This window comes from Rhinichthys klamathensis, unplaced genomic scaffold (genome assembly GCF_029890125.1).
Source record: "Rhinichthys klamathensis goyatoka isolate OS25496 unplaced genomic scaffold, OSU_Roscu_1.1 h1tg000192l_1, whole genome shotgun sequence".
Classification (NCBI taxonomy): Eukaryota; Metazoa; Chordata; class Actinopteri; order Cypriniformes; family Leuciscidae; genus Rhinichthys; species Rhinichthys klamathensis.
Window position 1 is genome coordinate 3,470,504 of NW_026606718.1, and position 25,529 is coordinate 3,496,032.

The following is a 25,529-nucleotide window of genomic DNA, read 5'->3' on the forward strand; positions in this document are numbered from 1 at the left end:
ACACGCAGGCTCACTATTGGCCGACGCTGGTCATGTGTGTGATGCGTGACGTACAACCTAGAAGCTTTACAACCAAATATCACGGCCGTACAGAGAAGGAAATGATTAGTTGAATAAAGTCGTTATTTTTGTTTGTTTTTTTGCGCACAAAAAGTATTCTCGTTGCTTGATAAACTTAAGGTTGAGCCACTGTAGTCACTTGGACTATTTTAACGATGTCTTTCATAACTTTTGGGCCGGCCAGTTTCGATCCCTTAAGAAGCCTATGGAGGAGTGATCCAGCTCTCAGATTTAATCAAAAATATCTTAATTTGTGTTCCGAAGATGAACGAAAGACTTACGGGGTTGGAACAACATGAGGGTGAGTAATTACTGACAGAATTTTCATTTTTGGGTGAACTAACCCTTTAAAATGAAAATTTGTACTTTGATCCTCCACCTCACATTACATGTATCTGTTACAGACATATAAAAAAAAAACTTTCCACAAGGCCCTCACTCTTTACATACTGTTTATGTGGTTAAGATATGCTCACTTGCTGCTGAGGGTAAAAGGAAGGGTGGTTTTGAATTTTGATGAGACATTAAAGCATCAACATGTGCGATAGCTGTGAGATAACAAAACAAAAAAAGGAAAATCAGTCAATTCCTGCAAATGCAAGCTTCTGACATTGTCAGGGCATTATTCAAATATGAAAAGTTTCATTATTTACTCATATGACTTTCTTTCTTCTGTGGAACACAAAATTAAACACTTTGAATAATATTGTGCTCTTTCCATGCAATAACAACGAACAGAAATTGGAGTTTTCACATTTCAAAAAATGTGCTAAAGCTCTATAAAGTATCAATTCATGTATTCATTTTTCTTGTCCTATGAATGCAATGTAAATTGTTATTCAATGATGATCTGTTGACCATTGTGACCAGATCATTGAGTCACTGAGTTGAACTCAAGAAGCGAATCAATCAGATTTGTGAACTAATCATGCAAACTGTGAATTGCACCAACCAATTAATCGAAGAGACATCAGAGACTCATGATGGTGTCACAGAGAGCTACTTTAGTATGTTCCTCACAAACAAGCTACAGAAGACACGGCTTGTTTTTGCATGCTTTTATAAATGCCTCTCCGAGCTGATACGCAATCGGAAAAGGGAGAAGAATGAGTTCGGAAAAAAACAAACAGATTAGAACTCGGGTTGGTCGCGTGACAAGTTAACGTCACCCGCCTTACTCCATGCCAAAAGCATTTATTATCAAAAGGGTTTCTTTTGTAATTGTGTCTGGCTTAATCAGACAATACTGGGCGGAGTTAATGTAAATAGCATCTGCCAACAAAACGGGCTGTTTGCACTTGGTCTCTAAATAGACAAAGTAGGCTAATACCAGTTTGAAACAACATGAAAGTGAGTAAATTATGACAGAATTATCTTTTGAGGTGCATTATACCCTTGAGGTACAACAAAAAGCTGGAACAGTATTATTTCTAGAAATTAATAATATATGTTATTAATAAATATTTAATAATAATATATTAAACTAATATAATTACATGTTCCATTTTTTTATATATATACTAAGAGATAGCATATATAATTAATTGTCAACATTCATTACCAACAAATGGGATTTCACAAACGGGGGGGTGCGATAAGTGCATGACTGTGTTTAACTCTTTCTCATTTACAAGGCTGAACTTTATCTTTCTGGTTTTGTATGTCTTCTCTCATGTTTCCTGTTCTGTCTTATGCAAGCTACTTTTTAATTAAAGGGATTTTTTTTTTCATTCTGAGAGAGAAAAGCCATGAAGGGAGTCTTTTTTGTGCTAAAGTTACATCACTCCACTGAATTAGAAAATCACACATGTGGTCAAGCTAGCCACCAGCCTGCTGCATTTCATTTAGTGCACAACAGAGGGCAGCACGTACCACATGCACGTGTACCTAAACCGCTCCACCCCCACAAAGTGTGCACTGTAATGAATGAGAAAGCAGAAAATCTTTCCATCTGATTCATAACCAGACAGGTGACATTAAACTAGGTGACAAACGTAGGTGTATATAAGAAAATGGCGTGATGACATTCTGTGACATAGGCCTACTACACATTTACCAGAACAGAACGTTTACTTCAAATAAAAACATTCTAGCATGCCACATTTGTCCTTAAATCATGAAAATGATTATAACTCATGAAAATGAAAATGGAAACAGAGCCTCAATCTTGGTGTGACTGAAAGAGATGTCGTCAGTGATAAACTAAACTATGTAGCCAGTAAGCTAAAGAAGCAATCAGAGCAAGCGATCATAGTCAGGTGAAAATGAAGAACCAATGTGAAAGGCTGGGCCAGACAATGTTAAAAAAGAGAATGAAGACAGACCAGTTCATAAAACATCAGCTTTTCTCAGTCTACAGACGCACGCACAAAGCCAGTTAGCAACATAGCAAGTTAGCACTGTATTAGAAAAATATATGTTTATCTAAGATAAAAGGAGCATCTTACTTCAACTCTTTTTCAGGGACACATCATAACAAAAGTACATCTATTCTCAAGAAAAAGGCATCATGGGTAAGAAACTCAATACTGCTGTTCATAAAAAAGCTCCTCTAACCAGAAGACATCACATTTCTTAGGTTTAATTTAAAAGCGCTTTGTTAGTCTTATGACAAATTTCTTGTGAAGTTGCTTTGGATAAAAGCATCTGCTGAATGAATAAATGGAAATGAATTAAAGTAAACGTGTTTTTGTTTTCAACATATTTTCACAATTAATAGGCTAAGTTTATTCTGATCAGGGGCTGGTAGTGCATTCGTTCGACTTTTTAAATAGCACAGGTCTATCACACGTTATAGGCTAAGCTAATAGGCCTTTGCTTTTAGCGGTTAGCACTTAGCATTCAGAACAAGCAATTGTTGTGATTTAAGTGTATTGCAACTATGTTTGTGTCCATGTTTGTGCTGTGTGTTTGTGTTTTTTGTCAAACTATTAGTCACAAGTTGGAAAACTATTATGCTAAATTAATTTTTATAAGGTGTTTGCACACAGATGTGTGTCTACAGTGTGTGTAAACAACCAGCCTAAAATTATTAAAAATCCACCCAATACTTTTTTTATAATCCCCATAATTAATTAACAATCTCTGGTTTCAGATTTCCCCCTACTCTTAAGAGTAAGCCCCGCCCATGACTGGTGACGATCTGCCCTATTAGCATAGATATTTTGTGTGATGTACAATAAACTTCATAAAACTCATCAGTACATTTTTGGCCATCATTTGGATGGGGTCTGCTACAACAAGCCTGTACTAATAGTGGATAAAAGCAAGATGACATGATAAGTTATGACTAGAATTAAACTAAACTATACCTGTTGTAGCTCTGGGTCTGTAGGCTGAACACTGCAGACAGTTTCAATGTGTGAGATTGTCCTATTTTGTGGCCATAGAGCTCTTAAAGCTGCTGTCTTCTAGAAAGGGGGCGGAGAGCAGCAGTTCATTTGCATTTAAAGGGATACACAAAAACGGCGCGTTTTTGCTCACCCCCAAAAAGTGGGAATTTTAAAGGGTTAGTTCACCCAAAAATGAAAACGCTGTCAGTAATTACTCACCCTCATGTTGTTCCAACCCCGTAAGACTTTCGTTCATCTTCTGAACACAAATTAAGATATTTTTGATTAAATCTGAGAGCTGGATCACTCCTCCATAGGCTTCTTAAGGGATCGAAACTGGCCGGCCCAAAAGTTATGAAAGACATCGTTAAAATAGTCAGAGTGACTACAGTGGCTCAATCTTAAGTTTATCAAGCGACGAGAATACTTTTTGTGCGCAAAAAAACAAACAAAAATAACGACTTTATTCAACTATTAATTTCCTTCTCTGTACGGCCGTGATATTTCACGTAGTGATATTGCGCAAAGCTTCTAGGTTGCACGTCACACGTAGGCTCACTATTGGCCGACGCTGGTCATGTGTGATGCGTGACGTACAACCTAGAAGCTTTGCGTAGTTTCACTAATATGGTTTTATCAGTTGTTTTATCAAAAATATGGTTAAATGTTGTGCCTGGGGCATTTGTAACACAGATACGCGTTTCCCAGAGAAGTTGGAGGGGGGTGTCCGTTTTTTTCCCTTCCCAAACCGAAGTGTCGTCTAGCACACGCTGCTAATAAATACAACGTTATACTCGCGTAGTCCGTTTGCTTTGTAATAACGATTATAGAAGTGAATAGAGACCTACCCAGCTTTGCATGAACAGTGTTGCTCCTTGATATTGTTAGTCCCAGCCTCCGTCTCGATTAGTAGGATATGCGGCGGTTCATTTTTTGACTCTGACCGGTATGCTTTTGCCTCTATTTGGATGCCTTGTTGTTCCTTGCGTTTCACCTGTATGTCGTGAATATAGCCTTCGAACGTATATTGCAGCCCCTTTTGCCTACTTCTATCAGACACTTTATTTGCTGCTTTATAAAAGTTTGATAAAATTTCAGCAGGAAGAGCTGTCACAGCATAAGCCATGTTGATACCAGAGCCCAGATGAAGTTTGTTTGTCGGACGTAGCAACAGTAACTAAGGGGGGCGGGGCTTAGCCAAAGGCGAATTGTGTGCTGTAGTTTTGATACCATTGTTTTTTGAGTTATGTGAAGTGTTGTTTAACATTAAATGTTCAGAAAACTGCCTGTATGTATTTTAAAATTAAAAAGGAGGACAGATATATTAGTTAATGGTGAAAAATTACAAATTGTGCCAGAATTTAAATATCTTGGAGTTATCTTAGACAGTTATCATATATTTTTATATGCTTTGAAAAGTATATCAAAAAATTGTCTGCGCAGTGATACCTCTGAAGAAACCTTAGAAATTTTTAATTTATACGGAGTCAACTTTAAATAGAAGCTGCAAGAATGTATTTGCATTCTTTGATTTGTTTTTTAATTTTTCTTAATGTATTCATGATCACAAGCAGGAAAATCTACTCTTAGACCTTTATATAGCCTACCTTATATAAATGTGCTTTAAAAGTATTTGACAAGAATAGATAGATATCATCATTGTTTTATAATTCAAAAGCCATTTGAACAAAATTAAATAATAATTTAAATAAAAAATAATTATTGTTTAAAGCTGCAGTCCACAGTTTTTCCTCTTTGTCGCCATCTCTGTTCGAAATCTGCAATTGCAGTTATTATCAACTTTACGTGAGTTGTACTTCAACACCCTCAACACGGCACAGCTCGGATGAACACAACAATGTCTGAGGAGTGTGTGCAGCTCTCAGTCACCGCGCCGGTGTGGATATTGTCATTCAGAACCACAGATTATTCTTTTTGGAAGTATGACCAACATAATAATTTTCACCGGAAAATGTCATTTGAACAAGTAAGAAACATCCACTTTTGTTCTGGTTCTGACATTGCAGTAAATCACGCTGATTAAATCTAACAATCGCTTATAAGTTATGATATCGCGCAAAATATACTTTGTTCTCAAATTGTTAATGTTAACAACGTCAGCGTCACCTTCCGATATCCTTGTTTTCGCATGGGTCTGGTTGCAGTCTCTTTTTTTATGTAGGTTAGCCACTCCGAAGTCCGAACGAAGTCTTTTGCATTTTACAGCGGGTGAATCTGTTGTCACTGGTGATTGTCGTTTGAACCTTTCTGGATCCGCCATCAAATTGATAAGTTTAATTATATCAAGTGCTGTGAGAAAAGGCTATAAATCTCCACCTCCAACATCCTCAGACGCAACATAGCCTACTAGCCGAGACTCTTCTTTATGTGTACAGATGTGACGTAATGACTCAATATAGATATAGCCTACTAGCCGAGACTCTTCTTTATGTGTACAGATGTGACGTGATGACTCAATATAGCCTACTAGCCGAGACTCTTCTTTATGTGTACATATGTGACGTGATGACTCAATATAGCCTACTAGCCGAGACTCTTCTTTATGTGTACAGATGTGACGTAATGACTCAATATAGATAGCCTACTAGCCGAGACTCTTCTTTATGTGTACAGATGTGACGTAATGACTCAATATAGCCTACTAGCCGAGACTCTTCTTTATGTGTACAGATGTGACGTAATGACTCAATATAGCCTACTAGCCGAGACTCTTCTTTATGTGTACAGATGTGACGTAATGACTCAATATAGCCTACTAGCCGAGACTCTTCTTTATGTGTACAGATGTGACGTAATGACTCAATATAGCCTACTAGCCGAGACTCTTCTTTATGTGTACAGATGTGACGTGATGACTCAATATAGCCTACTAGCCGAGACTCTTCTTTATGTGTACAGATGTGACGTAATGACGCAAAGACATGCTCGAATCTCCCGCGGAAATCCACCAGTACCACTGGAATTAAAAACATTATTACAAGCTTACCGCTTTGAATCGAGCTACGGCAAGCAGATAGTTTTGAACACTGGCTGGTTATGTATTTTCTCAAATATGTTTTTTGGATAATTTTTAACCCAAAAAAAGCTACGGACTGCAGCTTTAATGTACAAAATTGTTAATTATCTTGCACCCTCATCCTTAAAAGCATTTGTTTTTTCGCGTACATAAAATTTAAGACAAACAAGAGCTTCGTCAAGAGGTGACTGTGAAGCACATTTTAGAGTAACTGAGTTTGGTCATCAGCTTTTTAAGAGCTGTTAATAATATGTATATTGGGGGATGTACGGTAGTAATTTGGATTGCAGTTTTTATTGTTATGTGATGGATTATATGTCGTATATATTTTTCATTTGTGGGGGGATTTTATCATATGTAATGATCTTATGATCTTTTGGTATGTAATGTACTTTACTGCCCAGGCACAGCAGATGAAATTTAGCTTTGTCCATTGTCCCTGTCAAATAAAGAATTAAATAAATAAAAAAATCTTCCAGATAGCTCCACGTCGATTGGTATAGCCGTGGCGTTTGGCATCTTGGGATTGTTCCTGCTGATATGTTTGATGCAGATATTCTGCAAGAAAATCAAACGCTGCAAGCGCAAAAGTAAGCAGCATCCTCATTACTGTCTAAAAATAATAATAATTAATCAATGTCCCTGACCAAACTGTGAGATAACAATTATGATATTTGCTTCCATTTTTTTCCTTAACAGACCAGTCGGTGAAAGACAAAATTTTAAAGTAAGTGAACTGACTAATATTTGTTTGTTTATGTGTGTGTGTGTGGGTGTGTGGTTCAGGTAAACCAATGGGGACAACTTTTGTTCCCCATGAGGAAATCACCTTAAATCATATATGTTTTTTGAAAATGTAAAAGTGGAGAAAGTTCTTTGAAGGTTTAGGGGCATGGTTAGGGGGTCGAATATTCGGTTTGTACAGTATAAAAATCATTGTCGATAGAAAGTCCCAATAATACATGAAAACCCAACGTCTGTGTGTGTGTTAATGGTATTCTGTTTAACAGAATAAATGTGGAATGATTGGTTGCTCATTTTTAACTTTAAATTGTGTGTATCTCTACAGGAAAGTCGGGATGAAAAATTTGCCTCCGTTTTCAATCAGCAGAATCGTTGACAAGAAATAACGCCCATCACTGCTGTCATTCTCTCAATGCCTGTAAATAGTGCACATGAATCCTGAAAGAATCTAATTTAGTCCATGTTTTCTTTCTTTACAGCACTTGTAAACTGTCATTTTTTCCATGTTATGATGTGCTAACATCTGTCAATTTTTTTATTTTTTTTTTCTGTGAAAAGTGTGAATCACGCTTCTGAAGTGAAGGTGTCAGTGATGGATGGGGATGATTCATAACTAGTTATGATCGCTTTCCCACAGCTAGGGAAAAGCAGCACAACTTGTTTTATTGAGAACGTTTCTCTTATTGTTTTTCTCATTCTCTGACTCAAAATTTGTCTCCATATCTTGCTTTTCAGTCTCACCACAAAAACATAGCGAAGCCTTTTTCTCAAGCTGAACCATTTCCACATAAAAATGACTTCAAAGGTCAACATATACACGGATGAAATATCAGTCTTCGGTTTCAGTAGAACGATAACATCATCCTCATTGTGATTGTAATGAAGTCCTCACGAGTGATATATTTCCTGTTAAGCAATATAATGTGTGTGATGTGATTTGGATCTGTATTCCTATACATCGTATCTGATGTCAAGGAAAATGTGGTCATGTTTGTATATTTTTCAGTTTAATGTATATGTGTGTGTGTGTGTGTGTGTGTGTGTGTGTGTGTGTGTGTGTGTGTGTGTGTGCGCGCGCGCGTCGAAATCTGCTAAGGGGTAAATAAATGTATGAAATCATGTTAAAATGTATCGTCTTTTATTGGGAAATTAAACATTTGATCAAACTTTGAATTGCCTTAATATTTTAAACAAATCAGAAGATAGTATTCAAAGAAGGCTACATATTATTTTTTTTTAAATCACCTGTCAAGTTTATTATATTTCATCAGCATATGAGAGTAGGGACTCATCTCCAGATCACTCATTTAACAGTTCACCTATTGCCAAAATGATGGGGGGGGAAAAGATCAGTCAAGAATAGAAAAGTATTGAAAATATTCAAACAAGGAATCAGTTATTAAATAAAAAATGTTCGTCAAAAAGAACACATTAAACATATTCACTAATGGATTGGCGTTTATTCTCTTTAGCGTGCAGTGTGAAGTATTTCACTATTCCCGGATCATTCCGATTCAATTTCAGCAATTGACGAACAAATTTATACTCACGAGCGTTATGTATTATGCGGGTTATTGTCTCTAACAGACAGCATGTCTCTAAGCCGCTCAGGCCCCATTTTCTCCCTCTTCTTGGAAAGCGATGACGTAGCAAAACATCCGTTTGTGGGGGTTTTGAATGGATGTACTCGCTGGAACTCTGCTTCTCAAAAATACTGTATTGTGCACGTTATATTTTGACAGAGATCGATGTTGTGATATTCAAAAGATGTGGATTTGAAAACAGATGGATTGTAAGGTAACATTTATTTGTGTCTTAGCCGGCAGGTATTCAGGGAAGTGATTGTTGTCCATGAGTGTGTTATGTTGATGTTTTTAGTTAGCCTACACTGTAAAAAAAAAACCGTTAAATTTACAGGAAAACCCTGGCAGCTGTGGTTACCAGGTTACCAGAGTTTTCCTGTTAAAAATACGGTAGCAACGTTTTAGGTTTTACAACTTTTAACCGTATATAATTTTACAGCAATAAACCGTATTTCATTATCTCATATAATGTTAATATACTGACCTTTTGAAGTATTAATATCTGTTTTTTTTCCATTGTAATACAATGACAGCCAACAATCACAGCAGTGATGAGTCATGTAGTCAACCAAAGCTCATCATAAGCAGGTCTTCCACAAGAAAGTTAATACTAATATATAGAAGCTGCACAGTGTCATTCACACAAACATTAAACACCATCATGGTAACTTGTTGAAATTTAAAAAATGCAATAAGCATTAATTTAAGAACATTAAATGTAACATAAAACCCTATTGTACATAACTGATTAGAAAAAAGCTAAGAAAATTATGAAGAAACAGTTATTTAAAAACAAAATACATCAAATGTGAAGTGTCACGCAGGGAATTGTGGGATTGTCAATTTACATTTTTTCACTGTAAATTATACAATGACTTGTTCTTTTTCACTTCCAAAAACTGTAAATTTAACGGTATTTTACAGTAGAATTAAATTAAATGTACCATTATATATATCACAGTTATTTACCGTATATAGTAAGGAAACTTTCTGTTAACCAATTAACAGTTTTTCACTGTAGCATTTTTACAGTGTTTTACCGTTAAAATCACGATCATTTTTTACAGTGTAACCGACAGTGTTGCCAGATTGGAAATGTCCAAGTACCGCACCAGAAGCTCAAAATTATCGTATTTGGAAGAAAATTATCGTTCACGAGTTAAACGTACAGAATACAGCTATTTATCTAGACCAACAACTTTTTGACACGACCTGGAAATTACTTTATTGCTAAACTATCGGCCTTAGATTGGAAACAACTGATCTAAGCCCCGCGGCAGGAACGTTAACTTTTCCTCGTCAGAGTCATTCTCCACGATGATTGGCCGACAAAACGTAACGTGAGATGTAAGACATGCGTAACACCACGTTTACGTTTTCCTCACAATCATGACGGTAGACGTAGGATCCACAGCTATAATGAGTATAGAATCCCTATTATTACAAATGACTTTCATTATCGTACATTACTGGATTTTTTTCATTATTGATCGTACATCGTACAAATAAAATGTAATACATGTTTTTAAATTCAACTCAAATTATTTTGTTCATAATATACAAATATATTACATTTGCATTTTGCAAAATACTGTAGAAGCATTTTTACTAGTGGTTTCTGACTTCTGGACCACGTCTATTGTGGTTGTTTCCTCTTTAACAACATTTCCTCTTTAATCTCTGGTGATAATCGTTATGTTTTTCATTTGATTCCGGTCTTGACAGCATTTGACCGCAGCTCACTAAACTGCAAGCCAGACAAAACTTCATTAGTTGTTCAACTGACGCAGTTCATGCGAACATTTGGGCCAGTTGTTTCCTGAGTTGGCATGCAGCAAGCGAGGTGCATGGTCGTGGTCTGTAGGAGGTGGTCTGTAGGAAGTGAGAAACAGCAGTTAACATCTATGGTTCAGCAGTCTCTCGATAACTTTTGTGACACCATGCCTGTTTAAAACAGTTGGTGCAGTGCAACTTACACACCCACGGGATGATAAAAACTCTGTCTCAAAACTTCAGACACTGGCACATGGTGGCTTGATTACTTATAGGAATGGTACATGTAAAAATAAAAAATATTTTTGATTCTTTATCCACTATAATGACATTCAAAACCCACATGCTGTTATTTTTCACTGGAACACAACAGAAGACGTTTTTTAAGAATCTTGGATGTTTTCCTTACAGTGACATATTCACTAATTATATATATTAAGTAAAACAAAAATGAAAAATGTCCCATAGCATGGAGCGAGCAAAGCAGAGCTAAGGTTTTCAATGAATTCCTATAAAGGTTGAGCATCACTCGCGCGCTGTGAATTGTTGGATTGACAGCGGGTCAGAGAAAGCATTGAGAGCGGCTGAGAGCATCCAAAAGTTGAGAGAAAAAGTAAAATATATATATATAAAAAAATTATTTAAACCTTACTCCCCTGGCCTCAAGAAGCGTGCTGGAGGCTGCGCTCTTTAGCGTCCTTGTTATCGCAATCGCCTCGAAAGCCCGGTTTGAATCCCGCTTCAAGCGGTCTAGGTAGAACCGGAGGATACAAGGATACAATTTATTAACTGGTCAGGTTTTATACCCTCAGATAAAGCCTCACAGGCGCCCCTGGCAACCAGCTTATGGATTTATTTCACAGAGGACAGCCTAATTCATGAGTTTGCCTGCCCATCCAGTCTTAATAATTAATGGTAAACACACTTGGCATGCTGTCTTCAAGAGGAACTTATGTTTGGAACTTCATTATATCTTCTAGTGAAATGTGAGAATGCTTTTGTGAACTGCAATTATTCTTACACGGGCAGTTGCCTTCACTGCACCAGTCAACTTCAATGCATTCAATTGAACCTTTTTTTTTTTTTTTAGCAGTCTGAGATCTACAGAGCTACTGAGAAACTACAGCTAAAGAAAACCACATTCCTCATCGGGTCTTCCTACTCACTTCCGTTCTGGCACTCAGCACAAGCTGTGCATCAGGCCATGTATGTGTCAGAACATTTAGACTTTTTGAATGTCGCATGATCTTACACAATGAAGTTGCATGTCATTCCATGGTTGTCTACTTTGTTGACTCATTAAAAGTTGATAACAGCATGGAAGTAGTAGGTGGTTATCTTTTATATACATATCTACATTTTTGGGTGGGGCAAACCCTGATATATTTTTTATGCGCAAAATTTCGGTCATGTGTGGGATACTATCTGAAAGGGCGGCGAGGACGCTGAGAAACTGCTGTCATGACTAAGCTGAATATTCGCATACTGGGGGAGGGTGATGTCAACTTAACCCACAAAAACTCCATGATTGTCCCATTTTCTTCTAACCTGTAGGTATCCTTCCTTTAAAGCGTGACACAGATAAACAAAGGCAGTCTGTCAAGGTCACTAGATGAGAAGATTAGTATTTCTTCTATAGTAGAATTTCCAGTGAGTGGGTTTTGAGATCTAGGTTTTTTTTTTTTTTTTTGTTATTCTCCGATTTGGGTAGTTGGCGTTTCATGTCAAGTAACGGCTGTGTGAACTGCAGAACTGTGATCTGTAAAACTGATTGGCTGATGGAAGTCCTGAGATCAGAAAACAAAGACAGATGACAGGAAGTAGCCTATAGTTTGCTTTTTAAATACTTGCTTTTTTTAAAGAATTGGGAACTTGTAAAACATCTACTATACTTAAAGGTGAAAATTCTGTAATTAATTACTCACCCTCATGTCGTTCCAAGCCTAAGACTTTCGTTCATCTTCCGAGCACAAATGAAGATCTTCATTTTTGATGAAATCAGAGTTTTCTCTCCCTCCATTGACAGCTATCCAACTACTACTTTCACACTTCAAAAAGTTCATAAAGAGATCGTAACTAAATAATCCATATGAATTGAGCTGTTTAGTCCAAATTTTCTGAGACACGATCGCTTTATCATTTTTTTTACCAAAAAACTACCCACAAAATCTCTTACAATACAACTTTAATATAGAAGGATGTCCTGTTACTTTATCCACTACAGTAAAAGACCTGGGTGTTAGACCGCAACTTGTCTTTCGAAAATCATATTTCATATGTTACAAGAACTGCCTTTTTCCACCTTAGAAACATTGCTAAATTACGTAACATGCTATCTGTTTCTGATGCAGAAAAGTTAGTTCATGCATTCATGACCTCGAGACTAGATTATTGTAATGCTTTATTAGCTGGTTGTCCTGCATCCTCAATAAACAAGCTACAGTTAGTGCAAAATGCAGCCGCTAGAGTTCTTACTATAGGTCAAGAAAATATGATCATATAACACCAATTGTATCATCTCTACACTGGTTACCTATCAAGTTCAGTATCAATTACAAAGTATTACTACTGACCTATGAAGCCCTAAATGGTTTAGCTCCTGTGTATTTAATGGATCTTCTATCGCCCTACAATCCATCGCGTTCTTTAAGATCCCTAAATTCGAGGCTTCTGGTCATTCCTAGGATATCTAAGTCCACTAAAGGAGGGAGGGCGTTCTCACATTTAGCTCCTAAACTCTGGAATAGCCTTCCTGATACTGTTCGTTGCTCAGACTCGCTCTCCCAGTTCAAAACTAGACTACAGACGCATCTCTTCAGCCAAGCATTCACATAATGCTTACCTTTTATACCACTGTTGAATCAGATCGAATGCATTAATTTTATGAACAGCAGCTACGCTAATTATTTCCCATCTGCTTTTCTGCTGTTATCTCGGGACGCTAGTCCCGAGGTAAATAGCGTTCGTCAGCTCCAGTTTGTATCCAGCCTCTCACGGAGACTTCAGATGCCCCAACACCTGCGATGAGACGACTCGACGCCTGTGAAGAGACGACTCAACGCACGCCGGCGATATGTTATGCCCTAAATTAAGCTGCTTTGAAACTATATTATGTTTTGTGAAAAGCGCCCCTTACGCAACAAAAATATATTTCTCAATATATTATGTGACAATATATTTCATGTGTCTCCATATATTGTGAAATTTACATTGTAATATATCATATGATATATTATATAATAATATATTATATATATGCAATAATATATTGCAATATATGGGACAATACTGCAATTATTGCCGTTTTCATATATTGAATAAATACATATTATTATACGATTTAATATATTGTTAGGTATATTGAAATATGTCCCATATTATATGAAATTATATATTGGAAGAGGCATTGTATATATGTGAAAATATATATGTAAAATTATATGAGCTAATATACCTCAATGTACCAGAAAATATAATCAGATATATATGCAAACATGTCTTAAATATGTTGAAAAATATATTGATTTATATTACATAATATATTATATATAATTATCATATTATATATTTTATACAATAATTTACCATGTGGGGGAATAAAAAGTGGACTAAAAAATGTTGTAATTGTTGCTGTTAATGATAATTTAATTTATACTCTCATCTACATTTTACAATATATGAATCAATACATAGTGTAGCATGCCCCCCGAACAAGGATGAGACTTTTACTGGTGGTTTTATGATGTTTAATCCTTTATAATCCTTAGTCCATTCACCATATTACCAACGTAAGAGCTGAAATGTATACAAAACATGTAACTGATCAGCTAACATTGTTCACATTCACATGCTGTCTTACATTTGTGCAAGAATGAACATATTAACAGACAAAATGCTCATGTCTCAACTAATTGCATACCTTTGGCCTCTTCAGAGGGGCTGCAAGTATAAATTTAACGTTTAAACACAGCTCCGCGTCGAAGCTATTGCCGTATTTGAGATGGCAAGCTATGCTATACACTGCGCTAGCCAGGGCGCGCGCGCTTCCAAAAAGAAAACAAAAGCGCGCAGTTGAAGACCGGAAGTCAACCATCTCAGTACAAAATTTTCAAAATAAAAGACAAAAACCTTCTCTGTAACAAAATATACTTATGGTTATTTACACATAGCCATATATGGTCCATCCATATGGCTATATAATGTAAAATATAATGAATGTCATGCAAAAATTTGATTTGGACTATTGTTAATCAACCTTTCTGTAAACCTATGCATGAGCTTACTTAACTCATAAAAAAAATACTTTGTTTCAATAAACATTTTTTTTTTTTTTTTTTTTTTTTTTTTTTTTATTTACCAGGACAATGCATATTAACAACAGTACACCTGTAACATGCCAGAGTTAGCCAAGGGCTAATTTTCATCTGTAGTCCTGTTTGCCAGTTGTACAAAGCAATAATGTAATACAGTTTTGTTTCTATATCAATGTATTTTAATATATGAATCAATATATAGCAATAGGATGTCCATCCATATATTGTTATATATTTTCAAATATATGAGGCAGTTTCTGATATATTGAAATATATTTTCTAATGTATTGCAATATAAATTCTAGTATATTGCAATATATTTTTGTTTCGTAAGGGGCTATACAAATAAATTTGAATTGAACTGAATTGAATTATGATGAACAGATTGAATTTATGCTTTTTCCTCATTGTTTTATTGTATTTTCCATTTTTAATTACTGTTAATGGACAAATATATATAGTTCTGTCATGAAACTATACATTTCGCAGGCTGGTAGGTCCTTTCATGCAATCTGCAAGCAATCACATCTCCACTTCATGGAACAAGTTGATTGGTTGCTGCTGATTCTGCAGCCAACGAGATTGCTTGCTCAACATTAACTAGTCTGGTTCAGTATTCGTTTTTTGGCTATTCCTGCAGCCCACTATCAGAGTTCTTCTGAAACCCTCCACCTCCCCCAGTACCACATGCATATCTGCTAGCTACAGGATTAATGTTTGTCTATTCATGCAACAGCAGCATACATGTACATGCTCACAGCAGAGTGTCTGTGTATGTAATGGTAGTATCAAGTCCACTTGCTCTACAACAGATGATTGAAATAGAATTACTCAATACTTTGACAGCCCCTGTTTTTAGCGAGAAGTAGTTTGTTCTCTCTAAAACTGCTTTGGAGTGATATTTATTATAGTGTTGTCAAAAGTGTACCAAAGTATTTATTATAGTGTTGTCGAAATTTTTACAATGTGACAATACCAGCATTTCCCTCTAGCATTTTGAGCGCTGTTGAGCGGATTCTTAAACACCTCTGATTGGCTATTGTGTTCACACGCTCAACATATATGTCTGTGATTGGCTATGCACCCCTGGACAAAATTGTTCCGTGTAACTAAAGAAATCGTGGCTCATCTGAGCAGCAGCAAATCTTGCAGCATATGCCATATTTGGTCCGGTCATCTGTCACGGGTGGTTGCAGGTAAACAGACGAAGATGAAGAATAAGGTTCCAATATGAGTTTAATAGGCTATCAATAATTGTCAGAACAGGCAAACAGACGGGAGCAGTGAAGGGGTGAAGACAGAACTTTAATAGTGATTCAAAGATGATTAATAGAACAGAGCTGAACCAAACGAACTCATAATGGCGGTGGCCATGGAAACAAAGGAGTGGCGTGAAAATCAAACAAAGGAATGTGAATGAAGAATGAATGAAAACAAACTTAAACTCGATGGTAGCAAAGACAAACTGAACATAACTGTGACATGAAAAGCTCTATACAAATTAATTTAAAGTGAACTAACAATGCCTCAGGGTTATGCATCTAATAGTGGTTAGAGGAAAAAAAGTTTATGTTTAGAAAATGTTTTCTTTATTACAATATTATTTTTTTCTAATAATATAAAGCTACCTTTATATTTTAGAAAAGGGATTCATCATATTTTGGGGCCATTTTCTGCAAAAATGTTTGAAAACGCCTGGTAACAGTTAGATGAACAGGAGTGCTAAAGGATGGCTTTCTCCAGATATGCCCATTTTTTACTTTTCTATACAAAATTAAATATTATTTACTGCCCATTTACTGATTTCAGTGCACTAGTCTGTAATACAGGAAGAGAACCGTTTTCACTATGCATCCGCCTGACACTTTCAGAATTGAACGTGCGAGATTTAATGATGGAGCGTTAGGAGGGTATAAATGTTGTTGTGTTTTGTATCAGATGAAGTTGTGTGGTTTCTTTGAGTGACCGATTTGCTATTGAGATGAGAAGCAAAGGTACCTTCTGTTCTACAAATGACTGTTAACACAAGACCTTTCAGAGAAAGAAAATACTCAAATCAATCCTCATGTTGTATTTGAGTCCATATCAGAATCATCACTTTCCTTTATCTATAAATGATCCGATAATTATTACAGTGACAAGAACTATTTCTAAAGATGCACTTCTCCATAAAGATTTTCTTTTTTTTCCATATTGTGGAATCTCCACGAGAGTTTTTAATGTTCTCTTTTATTGTGAATGGAGCCTTAAGCTTTGGGTGACAGCATGTTGAATCTGAGACTGAGATGTTGATGTGGGTAAAATACTTTTTGTTTCCTTCCCTATCTGAAGATGGAGGTCATTGATTGCGGCAGAGCTTCGCTCTCTCATTCAGTTGCTGTGTTTCGTCACAGCGCAGTGACGGTATGGAAATACTGAGTAATGGGTTTGCACAAGATCTGTGAGTTTTTGCTACGGAAGATGTGTTTATATGCAGGGCTTTACTGGGATAAGGGTTTGGGTTAGCTTATCTTTATTCAAAATTTAATTGGGTTTTTCTTTTTAGAAGTGACTGTGGTTGTCATATATGCTGATGTGCTGTTAGAGGAAATCATGTGCAAACAGTCACAGGTTTTCGTGGGTTTCCACTAGAGGAAGTGCTGGGTTTTCCTGTGTCATTAGTATTTACATATATCTCATTAAATTGGAATTTCACAAAGGATATTTTTGCCTCATAATTTGCATATGTTCTTGTTGGTAAAATGCAGATTCAACGGTTTCACATTTGGATCTTCTAAAGACTTTTGGAAAAAAATCATTTTAAATTCTTTGTATCCTGTTTGACTGACTAAAACGACACTAAAGTGAACGAAAATGAAAGATATTTTTTAAAGTAAAAAACTCACTACAGGTGGTGGCGAAGACTCTTTTAACTTGGGCCATTAAACAACATGCTCAAACACAGCAATGAAAGGAGGGTGTGGATGGAAAATTTGGGAATGGGAAAGCACCACTTATTTTCATAAAATGTAAAAATCTAGATATTTATTATTAGTATTATCATCAACAACTTCACCTTTACCATCATTCCATCACATTCAAAACCCCAGCCAACATTTCATGGTTAGACTAATATAAGCTAATTCAGATAGGGCCGACATGGACCCAAAGACCAAACCCATGTAGGGCCCATAACTCAATCCCATATCGTGCAAACATTGGTCCCAATATGAAATGTTGTCTGGAAAAATTCAAAATTCAGCATATCAAAAATGTCAGTAGATACATAAAATGTAAATACGTACAATTCATGTGCAAAACTGCAATAGATGAACACATGTATGTAACAATAAATGAACTACATCAGTGGTGGGTGGGATGTGCGACATTGGACGTCAAGAACTGGTAACAGCTCATCGTCATCATATTCTGATGCTAGTTCAGTCTTGATCACTCAATTTGTCTTCTCTCTGGTCAACATTTAGGCAAAATGATGAGACAGTGCTTGCAGGAAGTCACACTTCTGAGGGACAGCTCCTATTCGGAGGGCTTAGTACTAGCAACACAGCCATATTTAGCATCTCTCTGCTCAAAAAAATGGAGCAAACGGCAGGAGGAGAAGCAGATACGCTTTGTTCGGCCCATATTTGCTTACGCATTCATGAAAAAGTCTTATATCTCACGTGAATGTCAGTTCTATGTCTCCTAATGTAAGAGGCAAAGTGTCAAGTTGGCAGGGCTCTTGTAGAAGTAGTGGACAAGTAATGAATAGTGACAACTCACTTGAGTTCTCATCTGACTGGGAGGACAAATCTCCCAGTCCTAGGGCATTCACAGTCTGTACAGGTGATTTTTTCAAATAGCTTGGTCTGTCATTGTCGTTATCGGTAGTACTGAGTTTCTCATGAGACAATGAACCACTGTCTGTTAGGAGCTTCCTGGTTTTGCACCAAATGCAAGTCTCAAAGTCAGAACACGAGCAGGTCACGTGACCAGAGCGATAACCACTGCTAGGGCTGGCCATTTTAGTGTCTACGTCATATGGAACGGTCGCCTTACTTTCAGCATCAGCAGAAGGGCTCTGACTACGATATCCATCCCCACCAACTACTATCTCAGACAGGTCACCATCCGCCCCTTGGAGATTGTCGGAATCATCCTTGTTTACCATTCCCAAGCCACTGTCATCTTTTCTTTTACTGTTGCTGCTATTTACTCCACCGTCCAGGAAAGGGAGCTCTTCCAGGCTTCTTCTTCTTCCACCGCTGAGACCGCTGTCATCGGTTCCTGTCAGACTTCCACAGCCGCTGTCCTCATCTCCCGTATGTCCGTCTGTGCCTCTGTTCTTAAGCGAGTTCTGCTGGCCCACACTTACGCCACTGTCCGTACTCTCTCTTCTCTCTTTGTCATCCTCAGAAAGCTCCTCGTCCTCATAAAACGCTTTACTCTTTTCCGCCATTGTGTTCACCACCCATCCCTTGTCAGTGACGGTTTCCACTTGGATCAATCCTACATGCATAGGGTGCCATCCATTCACAGCGGATTTCTGATGGACAATAATATATGATCAAATAATGGTTAACGCTTAATAGTAAATCTCACAAAACAACAAAAAATAATATTTAAAAAAAAGAAATATTATTAATCAGCAGGGATACATTAAAGTCAAATGTGAAAGTAAAGACATTTATAAATGTTACAAAAGATGTCTATTTAAAATAAATGCTGTATCAGCATATTAGAATGATTTTTACGGAAGAGGATTAGGGCCAAGCAATAATAAAAAAATAAAACCATCTCGAGATTTAAGTCATTATAATGCGAAATTAAACTCGTTAAATTTCGAGAAAAAAGTCGAAATACAATCTTGAGAATAAACTCATTAAATATCGAGAATAAAGTCGTTGTGTTTCGAGAAAAAATTCGAAATACAATTTTGAGAATAAACTGATTAAATAGCGAGAATAAAGTCGTTGTGTTTCGAGAAAAAAACTCGTTAAATTTCGAGAAAAAAGTCGAAATACAACATTGAGAATAAACTCATTAAATATCGAGGATAAAGTCATTGTGTTTCGAGAAAAAAGTCGTTAAATTTCGAGAAAAAAAGTCGAAATACAATCTTGAGAATAAACTCATTAAATATCGAGAATAAAGTCGTTGTGTTTCGAGAAAAAAATCGAAATACAATTTTGAGAATAAACTCATTAAATAGCGAGAATAAAGTCGTTGTGTTTCGAGAAAAAAACTCGTTAAATTTCGAGAAAAAAGTCGAAATACAATCGTGAGAATAAACTCGTTAAATTTGAGAAAAAAGTCGAAATACAATCTTGAGAATAAACTCATTAAATTTCGAGAATAAAGTCGTTGTGTTTCGAGAGAAAAACTCGTTCAATTTCGAGAAAAAAGTCGAAATACAACATTGAGAATAAACTCAGTCGTTGTGTTTCGAGAAAAAACTCGTTAAATTTAGAGAGAAAAAAGTCGAAATACAATCGTGAGAATAAACTCATTAAATTTCGAGAATAAAGTCGTTGTGTTTCGAGAAAAAAAGTCTAAATGTAGAGAATAACGCATTCGATCAGTGTTCATTGCATAGCCTACTGATAGAGGACATGGCAGATTTGGATCACTTAGTCAAGCTATATTTTAGACTTTATTTCAGTAACAAAGAAATACTATACACTTTAGCAGTAATGTATTGTATTGTATTGTATTATAATGTATTAAAAGTGTCACTGAATTTGCCCGTGCAGAACTTTACTGATAAAAGACGTTTGAGCCGTCACTTGAACAACTGCCGCATGAACAACGAACAGCGCTGGCCCAAATGCACTTTGGCATATGGACAGCTATTATAAATTAAAACCAACACCGTATGTACGGCATTGCCATTTATGGCTGTATAGATGGTTACAGTCGTTACATTCTGTGGATGGAGGCGTACACAACCAATAACGATCCTAAAGTAATAGCCAGTTAGCTACTTCATAAAAACAGTTACTAGCATAGGAGGGTGTCCCGAGAGCTCCACGCGGACATGGGGACAGAAAATGGTAGTGTGGCAGCAATGCAAAGGTTTTTACAAAGTATCCATGGAGACAGTTTCTCGAAACACAACGACTTTATTCTCGAAATGTAATGAGTTTATTCTCAAGATTGTATTTCGACTTTTTTTCTCGAAATTTAAGGAGTTTTTTCTCGAAACACAACGACTTTATTCTCGATATTTAATGAGTTTATTCTCAAAATTGTATTACGACCTTTTTTCTCGAAATTTAACGAGTTTAATCTGGCATTATAATGACTTTAATCTCAAGATGGTTTTATTTTTTTATTATTGCTTGGCCCTAATCCTCTTCCGTAGATTTTTGAAGGATCATGTGACGCTAAAGACTGGAGAAATGGCTGCTGAAAATTCAGCTTTGCATCACAAGAATAACTTACATTTTGAAATACAAATAGAAAACATTTATTTTAAATTGTACAAATATTTCACAATTATTACATTTTATTTTTCAATGGGTTTTTTTTCAGCCTGGGTGAGCACAAGAAAATTATTTCAAAAATATTATCGACCCCTAACTTTTGTACAAAAGTGTACACACATACACAAGTGTTGTATTTGAGTTGATATGACAATCAGAAATTGCCAAAATAGTTTCATTCTGAATGGTATTGTGTTATCATGGACCAAACCAAACATCAATGAGATCATGTACGTAAATCATACGTAAATCCCCAGCACTTCCATTTCTGCTACTGTTCCTCGAAAGGAGAACTGACACTATACTGAGCCTCTCTTCTTTAGATTTCATTCCCCTTTTAAGAGCCTGAAACTGGCTTGCTCTAACACTTTTGGTTTTGATGAAACTACATTTATTATTTAAATATCACCAAGTTGACTCACCAGAACAGCCGGCATTTTACCGGGACGCCTTAAGAAGAAACAGACTACAAAGATGAAGAAGGTCATAACTCCAACAACACCAATAACTGCCATGTAGATCACCATAGACATATCTGACAAACAAGAGGAATCAACATTAAGCCTCAGTGGTTGAAATATTCCCAAAGAATTAATAACAACCAAAACGCAAAGAATAAGGTCTTGTATCAGTATCACCCTGAATGGGTTTATTTTGTGCAACATACTAGTTACTAAATAAATCAATACAACAGTGAAATATACATTTTAGAATATTTGTGTAAAAATAGAAGACTTTTATTTATTCAAATGCGTACCTGCTGATGGATATATGCACCGTGGTAATGAGGTGTTGCTCACATCACTAGATATCATCTCCACTTTTACATGGACACAATACTCCTGCCATAATGGTAATGAAGTGAACTCCACCTCACCATCTTCGTCATCATCATCGCTTACTGTTATAGCCTGCATCCGAGACAATACAGGTTTAGAGATTCCAACACCATGCAATATAACAAGCAAGTTCATTTATTGTAAAGGTGGGGTAGACTAACTACTAAACTACTAACCTGACTCTCCTGTCCTTTGGGATACAGAATGGCAGAGTAACTTGGTCCATTATTAAAAAGTTCTTGGAGAAATGGCTTTCTGTGAATCTTAACCTTTACCATATTAGCAGTGGAAGACAGGTCAAATTCTGGAGCCAATAATTTACCTAAAACATGGAAAGAACATGGATGTTAAAGGTTTTTTATGTAACCATTGATGCCAATAAACAAACCTTATTTTTGTAAACAGTAAAACCTGATGTTCTTTATACTTAAAAGATTGAGTATTAGCTTAATTTAGTGCTGTTTTATTCAGTTAGTGTATTTAATTTTGGGGGTAAACCGTTGTTTTCCTATAGTAACACAACGAAAAAGGCCTGGAAATACTTACTCAGATATAAACGTATTCTTCTAACCGCAGACCAGGAAAAGTTGCCATTTCCTTGCAATTCAACCTTTATTTTCATTTCGGGTTTAAATAATAAGTTCCCAAGTTCACATCTAGTTTCTGTAGTCATGTTACACTCTGGCACAATGTCCCACTTAGAAGAATTATGACCAAAATACCTAAAAGAGAAAAGAACAAATACATTAGTTTTTGGAGTACTGTAAACTTACTTCAAGCAAAAAAGGTGGTCAAAAAGAAAAAACAAAATAATGTTTAGTAAACTGTGAAACTGTATATTAAGACTGCTTACGGTGCTTGCTGTACTTGATAAACCGCATGTATGGGGGCTCCTTCAGGGGGATCCCAGAGCGCAGTTACATTTCCCTCCCATATGTCAAAGTCTAGCACTTTACCTGTAAACAAAATAGAAATATTGTCAGAATTATCTTCAGACTTTCCCAGACTCTTCCCTTCCCAATAAAGAAGTGGTTTATTTGCTCTTGTTCCAGTTAAAGCAGCATTCTCACACTTGATGTACTGTTTGTATTGTCCATCAGCTGTTCTTTCCAGATGGTGGCATAGCATGTTTTTTTATTTTTTTTTATTAAGTCAATTTGCTAATGATGTCTACTTCATCAAGCAAACCTCTACTCAAAATGTTTCAAAAATAACTTACACAATGCCATACAATACAATGTAATAGCGATGCCTGGGTGGTTGGGGGTTGGGTAAAAAAAGAAAATCCAATTACACAAATTTGTGCTTTCTCTATCTGTGTTTTCTTGTATTTTCTATGTTGGTTTGACAAAAACATACCTTTAAAAAACTGATGAATATTTAAATAAATAAATAAAAACATGTAGTCGTAGCTATATATTCATTTGCACCAGTGGTCACAGGGGGACGCCCAAAACGTCATCGCTGTGACAGAAACTGGGGCAACAGTTCAAGTCAAGCGCCCACTTGCACTTTATATTTCTTTCGCATTCTTGTATTTTTTATTTCAGTATTGTGGACATATTTCATTTAAAATGACAAATATAATTTAATATAACAAATGAATTAAAAGTATTTTCTAATATGTAACAGTACAGTATATTGTTATTATTGTCACCTTGCAAAATGAAGAGTGAGCCCAAAAAAAACCCTAATCAATCAAAACTCACTTACTTGCTATGTAAACCGGGAAGTGCATCAATGTGACCAGAAAAGAAATCCATGAGATCCAATCCATGTCTATGTCAGTTGAGAATCATATCCAACAACACATTCCAGGCCAGTTCCATACAAGCACACGCGCAAAATGTTTCTAATAACCCAATAACCGTTCTAACAGAGCCAGCTCAATGTTCAGTTACTCTTCAGTTCCGTCCGCACGTCTCTCTCTCTCTCTCTCTCTCTCATGTGAGTGAGGTTGAGTGGTTGACTGACTCTCTATGTATTTATTCTGTGAACTTCCCCTCTCTGTTTTGCTTCAGTCAGTCTTCCGTGATGGCAGATATTTCCCCCACTCTAAGATAGCAGCATGGTTTCTCTCGCTCTCTCTCTCTCTCTGAAACGTATAGCATTAAGTGTGAAAACTGTTGATAAGCATGTAAACATAGAACATGAATCTATACATGTTAATGATTCCAAATTTAGATGGAAATACCAGTGCAAACATTACATCGGGGGAGTACCAGAGTTAACATATTTCTTTCTTGGTATTTACAAAGGAAATTTTTGTTAGTAATAGCTCATTAAGTTATTACTGTTTTTGATGAACACTTTTTCTAAACTACAAGAACAGTTGCTTCTCAATACTGAGCTACAGGTTTGCATATCAACATGTGAACACATGCACGTGTGTTTGTGTATGCATATCTGTGAATATAATCTTTAATGCAGTGGTTAGTGGTAATACAAGCACAGCGAATGCATATTATTTTGTTACACTTTATTTTTATGGTCCCTTTTACACATGCTGTTGACTAACGTTGCACTTACATGTCTACTAACTCTTATTAGATTGTTAGTAGAGTATTAGTAGAGACTGGAAGGGTTAGAGTTGGATTAAGTTGACATAGTTGCAAAGTTACTTATAGTCAGTATAATGTCTGTTGGGGAGCACCAAAATAAAGTGTTACCCATTATTTTATTTTTTATTTTTTTGGTACAGACAACCAGCTTTAAAATTTGGCTGGGTATGGTTGACGACGACTCACTAAGCTCTTATGCATATTTTTATTTTATTTATGTATTTTTACTCTTATGAAGTTTTGCTGTTTTGTTTATTTTTACATGATCTGCAAAGAACATGAATAAAACTCACAAAAACAAAAAATAATAATGTAAAACAGAGAATGTGAATAAAATAAAAATGTGAAAAACGAAGAAAAAACAAAGATTGTGAATAAAATAAGTAATAAATTTTTTAAATCGCAAAGTGTAAAGTAATTCAATAGTGTATTAAACATATTGTTGCACTAACTTCTATTAATTTACTCTTTTATATAGGCTAATTAACCCTAACCCTATGTTTTTAAATCATAGTATAAAGTCATAAAACATTTATTAAAAAGTAACTTCCAATAATGTATGCTTTTATTTCTTATGCTTTTAAAGTATAAACTAATAAAAAAGTATTAAAAAATCATTGGGGGGCGGGGTGGGGGGGGGGGGGCTTTCTCACGCTTTATAAGAAAACTGAAAAGTGGCTGACATTTGATTTCCTTGGTCTGCATGTTTCACTTTCCCATTTGTTAAAGAACTGAAACATCCTCCCAGTTCACACCGTTTAACCAGGCCTGAAAAGTGCGCTTAAACTGAAACATAATCATCTAGATTCAGTTCCATTTGAAG

The 25,529-nt window shown here is 36.0% G+C and overlaps 1 protein-coding gene and 1 long non-coding RNA gene across 2 annotated transcripts; one reads left to right on the plus strand and one right to left on the minus strand.

The window, feature by feature from the left end:
- Positions 1-2,258: 2,258 nt before the first annotated feature.
- Positions 2,259-7,568, plus strand: LOC130095724 (uncharacterized). Its single transcript, XR_008808153.1, has 4 exons — positions 2,259-2,573; positions 6,909-7,019; positions 7,129-7,156; positions 7,499-7,568. It is a non-coding gene; the product is annotated as an uncharacterized LOC130095724 (long non-coding RNA).
- Positions 7,569-18,410: 10,842 nt separating this feature from the next.
- Positions 18,411-24,098, minus strand: il10ra (interleukin 10 receptor, alpha). The gene is made up of 7 exons (XM_056262485.1): positions 23,859-24,098; positions 22,999-23,101; positions 22,692-22,867; positions 22,322-22,467; positions 22,064-22,217; positions 21,729-21,841; positions 18,411-19,367 (listed from the first exon to the last, which is right to left on the minus strand). The coding sequence occupies exons 1-7, from the start codon at positions 23,920-23,922 to the stop codon at positions 18,501-18,503; spliced, it is 1,623 nt and encodes a 540-aa protein (XP_056118460.1). The 5' UTR covers positions 23,923-24,098; the 3' UTR covers positions 18,411-18,500.
- Between the last annotated feature and the right edge of the window lie 1,431 nt (positions 24,099-25,529).